Source organism: Garra rufa, chromosome 1 (genome assembly GCF_049309525.1).
Source record: "Garra rufa chromosome 1, GarRuf1.0, whole genome shotgun sequence".
In the NCBI taxonomy this organism is placed as follows: Eukaryota; Metazoa; Chordata; class Actinopteri; order Cypriniformes; family Cyprinidae; genus Garra; species Garra rufa.
The window spans coordinates 34,420,934-34,436,034 of NC_133361.1; the positions used below are offsets into that span (position 1 = coordinate 34,420,934).

At 37.9% G+C, this 15,101-nt stretch overlaps 1 protein-coding gene across 1 annotated transcript; it reads right to left on the bottom strand.

Moving 5' to 3' along the window:
• Positions 1–249: 249 nt before the first annotated feature.
• Positions 250–11,412, bottom strand: wnt9b (wingless-type MMTV integration site family, member 9B). The gene is made up of 4 exons (XM_073833403.1): positions 11,276–11,412; positions 9,979–10,232; positions 7,492–7,757; positions 250–4,368 (listed from the first exon to the last, which is right to left on the bottom strand). Exons 1-4 carry the CDS (start codon positions 11,359–11,361, stop codon positions 3,898–3,900), a joined length of 1,077 nt encoding a protein of 358 aa, XP_073689504.1. The 5' UTR covers positions 11,362–11,412; the 3' UTR covers positions 250–3,897.
• Between the last annotated feature and the right edge of the window lie 3,689 nt (positions 11,413–15,101).

Below are 15,101 nucleotides of genomic sequence, written 5' to 3' on the forward strand. Positions count from 1 at the left end.
AATACTGCAGGTCAGGATCCATCAGCTCCATGATTAGCTGTGATTTAACTAGAGAGCAGGTGTTTGCGTGCAGAGCTCTGGACAGGTGTGCAACCTCAAACACAGAAAGAGAAAGAGAGAAAGCGAGAGACAGAAAGGAAATCAGCATTTTTAAATTTCATTGGAAGAGGTCAGTCTGTTGAGAAATATCAGACACTGTTTTAACAAATGTATTATTTTATTTGAATATGATAAATTGGTTCTTAAATAAGGAAATAGGTCACAAAAGAGTAAATGCATCTGTATTTCAGGATAAAGCTTTTAAAAGAAGCATTGTCTTAAATATCTAGTAAGAAAAAAAAAACATCTTAGTATTTTATTTCCCCCATAGACCGGGTGAGGTAGTAGCAAAAATCCCCGGCGTGAAATCACAAAGTGAAACATTACACTGTTAAAGCTATGACAACACAAACAAACACATAGACTCTGTAACCCGCAGGTTGACAGAGGGTTCATTACAGATGTCTGTGCTATAAATGTTACTATTTCAGCAGTTGCAGCAAAGAAACACACTCACATCCACACACACTCTCAAAAGTAGGAAACAATCTCATTTGGATTTTCACAGCCACTGTTGGGGTTTCAGATATTTGCATGTGCTGACTCAGTCTGAGAAAAGTCTGTCATAGAAACTGAATCGATTACAGGACAAAACGTTCAAACCATGCATATGAACTTCAACTAGTCAGAGCGAAACCATCTTGAAGCAAACGTTTTAGACATTACAAATGCTTCAGCTGAATGGCATGTCACTGAATGCTTAGACTTTCTTCCACTTGATTGATGTGGGCAATTTTACGGCAGTTTTCTGCCTTCCCAGAATCACCATGCACACACACACTCACAGACATGAACAAGCAGACACGTACACCCTCGCATTCTCATACTTTAAATCCGAGTTTCAATTGTTAAGTGAATAAATGCATGTAACAGAAAATATTTATAAGTAATACTTTGTGTCTGATAGCTAAAATGTGCCTTTACGTGCAGTGCACCTATACAACTGATTTCAACATTTCAGAACAAAACAAAAAACAGCTAAGAACTGCAAAACAAACAAATATTGAGTTGAGGACAGCAAGAAAGAAAAAATATGTATATTTAAATATCCCTGTAACAAAGGCCTCAATTGGGCATCCAGCATACCACCTTTCAACTCTTTCTGCTTTCAGCACATTCGGAAGAAAAAGCACTGTTATTTGCTCTGATTGGTAATGGGCTAATAAGGGACTGGAATGGACTTTATCAAAGGCTTCACGCACATGAAAGGGCTTACAGACTTTATAGGCCAGAGAGCCTTGCTTGCTAGAGAAGATGTTTTTACTTTGTTCTGGATGGGATATACTCATTCTCATTGCCCTTGATGGGAAACTGAAGAGTTAAGAGACTACATACTCAGAAGCCCAGATGTTTGCACACACTATACGCAGCTGTAGAGAGAGGTTATGCATGGGTCATACTGTAATGACACACTTTGTTCTGGTTGATTCCTAATGCTTGTGTTTCTGTTTTTTTTTTTTTTACACACAAAAGCAGGATATTATATAGCAATGTGGCAAATGTCAATAAAAAGGTGTACGTTTGTGAAGTGTACTTGAAGCTGGTGCAGCAGTTGATCAGTTTTATCTAACTGCAATAAATACATTCCTATTCTATTACCAGATGCAGCCATTTAATGGCCATTCAAAATATAAAACAAAACATTTCTGGTTATATAACTTTCTCTAACATTCATTCGAAGTCTATGAAAGCAGACTGTCCCAGTAGATTTCCAGTTTATCAGCACCCCCCCCCCCCCCCCCATTTGTAATATATCTTTCTTAAAGGGATAGTTCACCCCAAAATGAAAATTCTGTCATTAATTACTCACCCTCATGTCGTTCCAAACCCTGTAAGACCTTTTATCTTCAGAACACAAATTAAGATATTTTTGATGAAAACCGAAAGCTTTCTGACTCTGCATAGACAGCAATGCAACTACCACATTCAAGACCCAAAAAGGTAGTAAGGATTGTTAAAATAGTCCATGTGACATTAGTGGTTCAAATGTAATTGTATGTTAAGAGAATACTTTTTGTGCGCAAAAAAAAAAAGACAACTTTATTCAACAATTCTTTTCCAAATCGAGAGTACCACAATGCATGTGTGCAACTATTTTGTCGATGTTCTTGGTAGTGATGGATGAATCAATTGAACCAATTGCTTTGTGAAACTATTTAGTGTTTCAAAGCGCTCCAAACACCACACACTAGTGATGCCTGCTGGCCAAAAATGTGTAAATGCAACTAAAACTCTGGCTAAAACATGCATGAAACAGTGTTAAAAAACCCAATTCAAATGTTTTAATGAAAGTAATATACATTAAATGCAATAAAAAAAATTGGTTTTCAAAATATTCTATATTCATTAGCAGGGCTTGCTTTGTTTGTTTTATGGACAGCTTCTATATAGAGGGCAGTACGAGACTATTAACTTTTTATTCTTTTAATTACACAATTTTCTCATTAAAAATATCTACAAATTGATTAAACTTATCCAAGATCAGGTAAAAACCAGAGATGCTGGTTGATTGGTTGCCTCTGGGGGGCGATCTCAGTGAACTTGGCACACCATTGAAATCTCAAAATGTTTCGAAACAGTTATGACGTTATGAAGCCTAGTTTACTGAAATCACGTGAATTTGGCAGTTTGATAAGCGCTTCGAACCACTGTTTTAAAACAACTAATTCACAAAAGTTTCAAAGCTCTGCAGTGCTTCGAAAGCGACCATTTCTAGTTTTTGGTAGCTTTAGGCCTTGAACGTGGTATTTATGTTGCTGTCTATGCAGGGTCAGAAAGCACTTGGATGTCATCAAAAATATCTTAATTTGTGTTTCGAAGATGAACGAAGGTCTTACGGGTTTACGACATGAGGGTGAGTAATTAATGACAGAATTTTCATTTTTAGGTGAACTATCCCTATAAGCATTATAACTGTGAATACCATAACAGATGCAAGTACTTTCTTCCTTACATATAAAAGACTACCATAATATTCACAAATAAACGCATTCATAAGTGCTTCATACTCTCAGTATATTTTGAAGCCATATGTGGACTCTCAGAGCAATAGAGAGATATACAGTATAGGCGAGTAGAGAGACAAGCCGTCAGAAATGTAAGTAAGCAGACCGCCGTCTCACTTCCAAACTATTAGTTGGAGCATAACTAAACGTTGCAGATCACTAGTCCATTGCCAGAAGTGTGCGATCAACACAGACTGTTCAACAGGCATCAATTCAAACCTCCACTACTTGTGAGAAGCTTAAAAACATATAGTCCCATTTGGGTTCCTTGACAGCAGAAAAGCAATTTTCAGTCTAGTCAAGTTCTTGGACCCATGACCAGGTTTACCCTCACTTGTGTCATGAGTTCATGGGTTCATGTAATCTTTAATGAAGAGAAGGTATACTATGCTTGCTGTCCACGTTAAAGGGTTTGAGCTGGAGACTTGACCCAAGCCCAAAAGTTGGACCTCGTAGGATTTCCTTAACTGGGCTTAGAGGTAACCGAACAATAAGGTGAAGCTGGGGTGGTTGAGGAATGCTGGAAGAACTGTCAGGCAGAGGTAAGCAGTGGTTTATATATGCTTGTTCAGGCACTGATTGGTCATATTAAATAAACATGTTCCTCCTGAACTTTTGTCAGGAACTCCATGCAGGAGCCCAGAGTTTAGCCATCTCAACTAAGCCATTCTAAATCAGGTAAGACGGGCAGATCATCCTCAAGATGTTTTTCTTTACCACAACCTGGATTATAACCTCCAAAATTCTCACAATTCTAGACGCATTAACAATCCTCAACCTTCCTCACTTTCCATCAATGTTTCTTGCAGGTGTAGACCTCTTCTTCTCGGAGGCAGGTTTGACACTCAACGTGACAGCACCAGCGGACTTGGCAGTGGCAGGAGAGGGTGGTGAGGCGGAGGGCCGTGTTGTAACCCCGCCCACAGCACAAGCTGCTGCAGCTGGTGTCCTTTGAACACGATCTGCCGGCCGTCCCGGGAGAGTAGCGCGAGGGCCTGCAGAAGCTGGGCGACTCTTCTAGAAACACCAATTCGGTGGGCCGTGGACGGGGACCTGTGCTGCTGTGGCGCCGTGGGCTTGCCAGCTCGGTCTCTCCAGTGGCGGAGTTGGTAACACTATGCACTCGGACGGCCGTGTCATAGCGGTACTTCAGCAGAATGCCTGTGTCTTGAAACGGGGAGAGCTGCTTCCAGCAAGTTCTCACAGCACACGAACCGGAGACACCGTGACACTTACAAGTAGTCTTAAGTCCGCTCTTCACCGCCTGAGAGGAAAAGAAAAGACAGAGGTGAGGACATGAACGCAGTTTGCCAAATACAACACTATGACCTTGAACTAAAAAATCTGAGGAGAGGAAATTCATTCCTATAGAGCTATTCATGAAATGTGCCAGCCAATAAGATATAAGCTCTTAGTCATATGTGACCGTGGACCACAAAACCAGTCATAAGGGTAATTTTTTTAAATTGAGATTTATACATAAGCTTTCCATTGATATATGATTTGTTTAGATAGGACAATATTTGGCTGCAACTTGAAAATCTGAGGGTGCAAAAAAATCAAAATATTGACAAAATCACCTTTAAAGTTTTCCAAATTAAGTTCTAAGCTATGCATATTACTAATCAAAAATTAGGTTTTGATATATTTACAGTAGGAAATTTCATGGAACATGATCTTTACTTAATATCCTAATGATTTTTGGCATAAAAGAAAAAAAAAGACAATTTTGATCCATACAAGTTATTGTTGGCTATTGCTACAAATATACCCTTGCTACTTATGACTGGTTTTGTGGTCCAGGGACACATATGTCCAAAGCCCAAGCCTGAAAATTACTGTGGATCAAATTTTAGTTTACTCAAGATTCACTAGTTTCCTCAAGATCAAGAGTGGTTTCATTCTTGGTATGAACAGATCTTTCACTGGTGATTTATTTTTATTGGTTTCATATTGCATTGGTGTAAAAAGAACCCTAGATCAGTGGTTCTCAACCAAGGGGCTGAGGCTAACTAGGGGGACCTCAGGGTGACTTAAAATTACATCAAATAAAACATTTCAAGATATTTCTTATTTTATTTCACACTCTTAATAAGACTTCCTGTGGCCTTGGAAAATGGATATATATGTGAACCTGGCCCACAAAACCAATATCAGGTAGCATGGGTATATTTGTAGCAATAGCCAACAAAACATTGTATAGGTCAAAATTATTGATTTTTCTTTAATGCCAAAAAAATCATTAAGATCCTAAGTAAAGATCCATTAAGTTCCATGAAGATATTTTATAAATTTCTTACCAGAAATATATCAAAACCTAATTTTTGATTAAGTAATATGCTTTGCTAATAACTTTATTTGGACAACTTTAAAGGCTATTTGCTCAATATTTTTTTATTTTTTTTATTTTTTTTGCACCATCAGATTCCAGATTTTCAAATAGATGTATCTCGGCCAAATATTGTCCCTGTAAATTGACCCTTATTACACATGAGTTCGCTTTTTTCTGAAAAAAATAGGAATTTCTAGACCTTAAAAATCTTAAACCTCCATCGGTTCTGAATATACAAATGAATATACATTTTTCTAGTTATGTCCAGCTCTAAAATGTTTAATTGTGTAGCTATTGTGAGTAAAAATCCTACTCATTAATTAGGAATAATGCACACAAAAATTAAAGTTTTGTCATCATTTACTCACCCACATCTTGTTCCAAACCAGAGTTTCTTTCTTAAAAAAATATATTTTGAAACAGTTGATGGTACCCATTGACAGTATTTCTTTTCCTACTGTGGAAGTCACTGGGGACCAACAACTGTTTGCTTCTTTAAAATTCTTCAAAATATCTACTTTAGTGTTCAACATAAGAAAGAAACATATACAGTTTTGGAACAACATGAAGGTGAGTAAATGCTGACAAAACGTTCATTTCTGGGCCAAAAATCATGAACTGAGTCCAAAAAGTTGAGAACCACTGGCCTAGTAAGAACTATTTTATATGTTTGGGAGATCACATTAATATATTGGCATTGATTATCCCCCCAAAAGTTGTGAGAGATAGAAGTTTGTAAAAGTAATGTTATCCAATATTAAAAGCTGTTCAAGTAATTCAGCGAATACTCTGGAACTCCATAGCCCTGAGCTAAAAACACTGGGTTGACATGGTGTAGACGGATGCAGAGGGAATGCCTGAGCTGGTGGTCTTTCAACTCTGACCTGCACCTCTTGAAGACCACCATCCTCGATCTACGCTCAGATCAGCACATTTCCATCTTCTTTGCTCTCTCACTCTCTATTTTCAATTTCCAAGTATTGTATATGAGTTTGAAAACCAACCCCCATTTACTGTTGATCTATTTCTCATATTAATGCCCCTCTCTTCATTTCACATCCTGTGGAGGTAGCCGCAGAGCAAATCAGTCTATCGAAAAGGGCCCAAGGGGAGATGGGGAGGTCAAATGGTCGATGGGGGTGTTCCACCCTACACAGGTATGAGCTCCCACCCCAGGGCCACCTGAGCAACATATAGGAGAAGCAAGAAAACGGAGAGAGAATCTGAAAGAGGAGGGGAAAACAAGACCTCAGCCACCTTTGCTTGTTTTTGTTAACCGCCATCTGTGGCCTGAGGTGTCAACTGTGGGAAACAACAAAACCGGAGACTGATAAGATAAGATCCGAGTTTGTCCAGCCGTTCTTTTCTTACTCTTTCTGTGAACCTCGTAAACCCTCCTCCTTTTTCGCTCTCTCCGTCTTTCCCCGAGGCTGCCAGTCTCCTGGTAACAGAACTGTTTTGAGGGATGTTATGAGGATTTATGAAAGTCTGGGAGAGCGGCGGCGACGGCGGCAGCGGCAGCAGTGAGACTGCTAGAGCGAGAGGCATACTGTAGGTGGAAAAAATGCTCGTATATTACAGAGGCCTCATGGGAGACCTCTAATTTTGAAGAGGGCCCCCACAGCAAGCGCTGTCATGCCTGGACCAGGGAAACGAACACCTGGCTCCAGAGAGCTGGCCAATACCTGCTCGCCTACCTGCCTCACCCCACTCGCTCAACTCTCCTTTGGGCTACAATGAACTAGAAGACCGCACCCCATCGACCAAGAGAGGACGTGAAGGTGTGAGACAGTTAACCCTTACAAATGTTCTCTACTACGATCTTTGGAGAAGATTGGATCATGTACACTCTTAAAAATAAAGGTTATTTATTTGCATCTGTGGTTCCATGAAGAACTTTCTACAAAAGGTTCTATCGATTTTTTTACACATTAAGACAAAAAGTTTTTTTTAAGAATGGTTCACTGTAAGATTTTTTGGGGAACTATCCTTATAAAATCACCCTTTTATAAACTTTAGTTTTAAGAGTGTACATATGAATATTCTGAATCTTACCCGGATGCCGACGTTAATGTTGTGAGCGTCGATTTGGGCACGTAGGTCCTTGCTGACCCGTTTTTGCCCCAAGAATTTCTTGAGAAACTTTGTGCTGTATTTGAGGTTGTCCCCGCACACACCCCACTGCCAGGCCTCGCGGTGCTGGAGACCAGGAGAGTCGTCGCAGGTGCAGCGCTCCATGCGCCCCGAGCTGCATGCTTTAGCCAATGCGTGAGACAGCGCAGCTGAGGACACCGCGAGCAGGAAGGCTGTCTCTTTAAAACCTGATGAAGTGATGCATTCAGTGATTAGGCACTGAGCAATTGCTTAAAAGGTGTACAGTGCTTTTTACACATTAAAAAGTTGTATATGGGTCATTCTACAGAATTGGTGCAAGCTGCTGTCCCACGGCCAAAGAACACATTTAAAAAGCATTCCAAATTTTAGATGTTTACTAAGAATGATATTTAAAATATTAGTTTAATATATTAAAAAATCAAAAATGTCACCTCGAAACATGTCATCATTGTTTCAATAATGACAAAAGAGAACACATAATCCTTTATTTAGAGGAAATCAACTCAATTTTAGCACATTTATGCAGAAATATGGCAAAAATTCTGTATGTGATGTCGTCGCTACAAAAACATTACTGTCACTATACCGTAAATGTCCAGTCAGGAACGAAACATGGGATGTTTTGTCAAAAATATAGTATACTGAATTATAGTATAATGAATTAGTTGAAATCAGTATTATTAACTTTATACCTACAAAGAAAAATGTTATTCAAAATACAACAAATTTCATAAATCACATTTGAAATATTGTTAAAATTCTAATTGTTATTGATTTACCTCTGAAATGTTTTAATAAAATAGAAAAAATATATTTAAAAGATACATGTAAGCACAACTTTAATAGGTCACTATAACCCTTATTAAATGATTACTGTTTTTCGGTAGTGTCAAATTTGGGGAGAGGACAAATATTACAAAAATTATATCTAAACAATTACTAAAAATGTGTACCTTGGATATTAAACAATTTGCATGCATACAACATTTGTGGAAAAAGACACATTTTTTTTTCAAGATGTTTCCAACTCTTGACTTTGCACCAATTCTGTAGAATGGCCCATACACGTAAATAGATTATTAGTGGTTTGAGACTACTACTCCAGTCATATCAGTAATGTAATAAAAATTGTTTATATGTAATAGGTAGCCTCAAGGGACGACATGAGTTCACATGACAAGCTAAATAGGCCTACTAAGCACTTCATTGGAATTAGTCTAAGTAGGCTGATATTAATAAAAGCAATTCTTTGGTTGCAAATAATGCAATTCTTAAACGATAATTGAAAACAAAGTGGATATGATGCCACATTTACCAGCTATTATTTAAAACTCACAATGTTAAACGAAAAGGCCGTCCTTATCATGCCTGTACAATGGATTTCTCCTACATTCAAACCAACTACAACTTTTCCAATTAAGTGTTAAGTGCAGTGTTTTTGTCACTAATCTCGATCCTTTGACAGTAATCCCTCCTTGCAAGCTCCTAGTGTTATTGTTTGCTTAGATCAGAGCTGGGACAAGGCGTGTATTTTGCTCCAATTAATTATTATTTTGACTAAGTTTTCTGTCAGATGAAAGCGCGCGATCACGCCGCCCTTTTCCTCTGAGAACTGGGCGCTTTTCCGCGAGATAAAAATACTTCAACTGGCCCCGCGAGGCCTCACCGCACAGGGATTCCGCGCTTCCCAAGTCCCTAATTACCAGCGGACTGACCTACGCATGGCTTTCACATTCACATCCTGCACATTACGCACATGTTCGTTTGAAAGCAGGCACCACATGGAGGTTTCTGCATAGTTGTTAATGCTAAAACATCCCCTTTTGACATATAAGTATAGTCCTGACTAATTTAAGGCTACCAAAGAGCAAATTGTACAATTGTGTTTTGTGGGTTTTAAACTCACAAGTTTCGGTCATTCCGTTTGTTCTTTATTAACATTAAACAATGGATTCAACAAGGAAAAGCTTTTACAATTCCTAACGGAAGAAATGTATAATATAATTAATTAATTAGCTATAAATGTATTGTTTTGTCTTCCTTCTCCACTTGGACTGTCATCAACTCTTTCCAGTTAAAGCTTAGTCATTTCTATCTATCTATCTATCTATCTATCTATCTATCTATCTATCTATCTAGTTTAGTGGACATAAAATTTTACTTGCAAAAACATAAAAAACTCCTATTAAAATTATGAAAATTTTTGATAAACACCAGCTTGTAAATTCATGACCTTGACCGCAAGGCTAAAAATGGCTGAACTGTCAACCCTATCATAACATCAATAACAAAACATTTGTACATTTAGATTGAGAGGGCAAATTAAATGTGAATAACACTTAATATTTGTTTAACATTTTACAAAGTTAAAAAGTCACGTTTTCCGAATGGAACACCCAAAAATGTGCGAAGGGTCTCATATCTTACCTCGTTTTAAAAGGCTTCCACGGCCATCCATACTACAGTTCCAGCGCTCGTTGCGGAACTGATAGCGGCACTCCAGGAGGCTGAGACGGACAGATTCCCTCAGAGTCTCCGCCAGCCCCGGTTCTCGCCGGCACAAGCGCTTTTGCCGGCGCGTCAAAGTCATCTGCTCGCATTGCTTCAGGTGCGCTTTACCGTTCGGAGGCTCGTTGGCAAATGGACCGGGCAGAAAAACCAGAGGCTCCCGACCTGTAAGGCTAACGATAACATACACAATACAACCTATTCATTTATTTTTCAACATGTGGATCATTTTGATTTGTTCAAAAACAGCATCAATACATTTAAAATACACTAAAATAGACCGTCAGATAACATCAGATAGGCCTGAAGTGTAAAACGTTTTAATCATAATGTTTTTCAAACATCTTTGTTTAAATATAACTTGTCACAATTATTTCTCTCACTTAAACTTTGGCACTAAAGTTACTGTATTTTAAAACTTAAGGCAAATTAACTTTTTTTCTAAAATGCACAAGAGATGACGCACGTGCTTTGAATATGTGTTTTAAATACCTCATTTGAATAGTCGTGTTTGAATAAAGACTGCATAAAACTACACGTGCTCGTGCCCCGGTCACTCAGTTGCTAGTCTGAGCGCCCTTGGGTTTTGGGAACGCTACTGTGGCGCTTAACAAACTTAAGTAAGCAATAAACCCCATTGCAGAGTGTTTTTACGTGTTTATAGGATTCTTATTATAAACACCAGTGGGGCAACGTCCTATGAGCGTAAGCCAGAAAGATCTTAATTATCAGGTAGTGCGAGGGCAAGGACGCGGTGCCAAACCATCGGAAAGACATCTGGATCTATACACTGCGCAGCGCTCAACGGCAATAATCGAGTCGAAAAGCACACTATTTAAATATTTTAGACAAATCAAAATGTTTTAAAAACAATAACTAAAATACTTGTAGCTGCTGTTTAAAAGAAGTTTCCTTATTTAAATAATAATTTTAGATCTTTTTCAAACGCCGTATTTAATAAATAATGATTTAATTTTTCCTTATTTGATCATTTGTAACAGACAACCTGCAATTTAGGTTTTAAACATGATTGTTAAACACACAAACAATAACAAGATATGCGTAATTGCGCATGGGGCATCCAACATCGCCAAATATCTCCACCTGTTGCCGCAACTTAAAATTATTCGATTCCATGTCAGATATAGCAATTGTGCACTCAGAAGCTGTTTCCTTGAATTCAGAAAAGATAGAGGATATAAAAATCTCTGCTGACCCGAAATAGGCTGCTGCGTGGGAGAAAAGGATGCAGAGGGCAAAAAGTCGCAGCGGACAGGCAGTCCTCGGAAGCCCGGTGCACATGATGACGGGTCGACGCTGCTCTTCATTGCGCTATCTGTCCGTGTTGAAATCCCAGCTGTGCCGGACAGCTCAACTTCTTAAAGGGGCAGAAACTCATTTCAGCCCTTGGGGAGGCGCGATCCCGAGAGGGGTGAGGCGCGCCAAACTTATTGGATCATCAGTCACTCCGCCCATTGCCAGGGAAACGATATTTCCCTACATATTGGCAGGTGCGTTTACCTGCTGAAGCTGAATGCTTCATATTTACCTAGGGATGATTCAGACAACTTCCCTTTTTTATGATCATGGAAGATATGGTTTAGAAAATACGAAAATAATCTCCCAACACCAAAATAGGTGGTATAAACTAATAGGAAAGTCCCATTTTGTTTTGATATCTCTTTTATTGATGTCAAAACAACAACAACATGGAATAACTCAGACTTTGAATATCATCACGTGCTATAAATATTTTTTCTCCGTCTTTTCTGAGTTCAGTATAAGGATAATGAGTGTCTGTTTACTCTTGTTTAATTCCAACTTTGTTTACAAACTGTGGCTCCATTCTCATTTCCTCAGCATCATTAACACACTGCCGTCTTTGATGCTGTTGTCATCACTAAGCACAAGATATAATGAGCTAATCATGACTGATCTTTCATCTCAGTTCCTCTCGCCTCCATCAGTGACTGACCGACCGGGCTCCACATTTCCCTTATGATGTCACCTTCTTTGTTTAAGACAACCACCTTTATGACGGAGGTGTGCCAGGTGCACTTCCTGCTTGCGGTGACCAATCCAAACAATACAGACAATGCTATGTTTCTGAAATGGGAATAATATGAGTGAATATAGGTATAATGTTTAAGAGGAGACACAGCTGTATTTCCATCATTAGTGTTGGATTCTTGGAGATCCATTTGTTTAGTTTAAAATTGTTTTGAGGTCTTTGGAATGACACAGCAGATAGCACTTAAGCTGAAACTAAATTTGAATGCCATGCATGTCACTGTTTATTTAAATAAGTTTATTTGTTGACAGTAAAACCTTGCATACCAGACTCTAGATGGGTGCCACTGTTGTTAGATGAACTTAAATTGTTTGTGAAAAACAGTATTTTTCACAATCCCAAAAACCAAAAAGTACTTTGTTGGGCTTTAATTATAATGTCATGTTTTCAAAATGAAATCATGTTTCCGACAATAGGTCCATTTATGTATTTCAGGTATTTAAGTTGGTGCAACCTGAAGGAAGCTTCAGCCTAAAAATAGAATTAGCTTAATTCATTTAATGGCAGACTCTCTAGATACCCAGCTTTTGTGTTAACAGTACTTTCAGATAGTTAGAGTCCACTGCTTAGGCAGACGAGTACTTTGTCCCACATTGACCTAAAATTTTGAATGTGTCATCCAAGTACAAGTTCAAAAAAATAAATCAACAACAAAAACAGTAGCTTCAGAACTTCAATGAATAGCTTTGTGGCTTCAGTGGATTGGCAATGGCTTGGTTTGTCTTATCTGTAGCACCCTCTGCTGACTGAACTGTCTATATTCTGCAGAATTAATGTTGACTATTGTAGCTCATGGGAGCAAGGAGAATATAATACCATCTGGTGGACTGTTGATTTTATGCTATTTATATACAGTTGCAATCAAAATTATTCAACCCCCTTGACCTGCAAGACATTTTGCTGCAGAGAACAAAATTTTGTGAAAACAATTCAACAAAGGCATCAGTACACTATTAGAGAAAGTTTATTCATACACATTTGAGTAATTTTGAGAATGTAAGTTGATGACTAATGAAAGAAAATTAAATTGGCTCTAAATGTTCATGTTCAAAATTATTCAACCCCCAAAAGTAAAATCTGGTGCAGAATCTTTTATTCTTTAAAACTAGCAATAAACACTGCTTGAAAGTATTTAGAAGCTCTTGTCACCTCTCTACTGCAATTTTGGCCCATTCCTCGCCTGAAAAAGCTTTTAGACCACTGATAATATTTAGTTTCACATTGCTACTGCTTTCTTCAAATTCAACTAAATATTTTCAATGAGAATTAAATCTGGAGACTGAACAAGCCACTCAAGAACATTCTGTGACTGATCCCTGAACCAAGCTTAAGTAGATTTGGTTGTTTACTTTGGGATGACTGTCCTGCAGGAAAGACAATTGATTAATAGCTTCAGCCTTTGCACCAAAGGCATCACAATTCTTGCAAAAATGTCCTGATACTTCAAAGAATCCAGGATGTCCTTCATACAGTCACGTTTTCCACTTCCTGCTAAAGTAAAACAACCCCATAACAGGACTGATCCACCTCCATGTTTGACGATGGAGATGGTGTTCTTCTGCTTACAAGTTTTGCCTTTTTTGCACCAGACATACTGCTGATCCATGGGTCCAAAAAGTTCCAGTTTGGTCACATCACTCCAAAAAACATTCTTCCAGAACTCCGCAGGTCTATCCAGATCAATTTTAGGATGTTCAAGTCGGTCTTTTTGTTCTTCTTGGTCAAGAATGGTATTCGGCAAGATGCCACAACATGAAGGCCATACTTGTCTAGTGTTCATCTTGTGCTCTGCATTGAAATGTTTTTCCTCCTTTCGTTGGGTCATCTTGCAAGTATTTGGCTGTACATTGCAGGTTTTTCTCAGTTGCTCTGATCAAACATTTTATGATATTGTGTTTTTTTGTTCAACATCCTCAAAGGTTTTCTGGTACAACACACTTTAAACTAAAGAATAATGCTGCCAGCTGTGTCTCTAGGAACTTTTAAATGTCTTGAAAATCTTCATACAGCATTAGACTTTATAATATAATAAAACCATTTCTTCTCTATAGCTTTTGTGAGAGCTCTGTTGACTTTACCATATTTTCTACTCGACTTCAGCACATGCATGGACTAACTGTATGTATGTGTAACAGCTCAAGCTCATTCTGTTTTTAAATAGTGTTTCTAAAGGCTTTATTGTGTTTTAAGACAATTTTGTTCCCCACCATAAAAATAACTGACTAAAAAACAGCAATGTTGAACAGGGGTTGAATAATTTTGAACATGAACATTTAGAGCCAATTTAATTTTCTTTCATTAGTCATCAACTTACATTCTCAAAATTACTCAAATGTGTATGAATAAACTTTTTCTAATAGTTTACTGATGCCTTTGTTGAATTGTTTTCACAAAATTTTGTTCTCTGCAGCAAAATGTCTTGCAGGTCAAGGGGGTTGAATAATTTGGATTGCAACTGTATTCATGAGGAGTCATCCCGATTTAAGACAAAAATGACCCTGGACCGTAGTAAGGGTCAATTTTTTAAAATTAAGATTTATACATCATCTGAAAGCTGAATATATAAGCTTTCCACTGATGTATGGTTTGTTAGGATAGGGCAATATTTATAATATGATATAACTACAACTGAAAGCAACTGAAAATTTGTAATCTGAAGGTGCAAAACAATCAAAATATTGAGAAAATCACTTTTAAAGTTGTCCAAATGAAGTTCTTAGCAGGTGCATATTACTAATCAAAAATGTTGAGTTTTGATATATTTAAGGTGTGAAATTTACAAAATATCTTCTTGGAACATGATCTTTACTTAAAATCCTAATGATTTTTGGCATTAAAAAGAAAAATCAACAAAACTATTTATTTTTGGCTATTGCTACAAATATACCCGTGCAGCTTAAGACTTGGTTTTGTGGTCCAGGGTCACAAATAAATAAGGTAATAAAAAGGAAGTATGTTTAAGGAAGGTTTT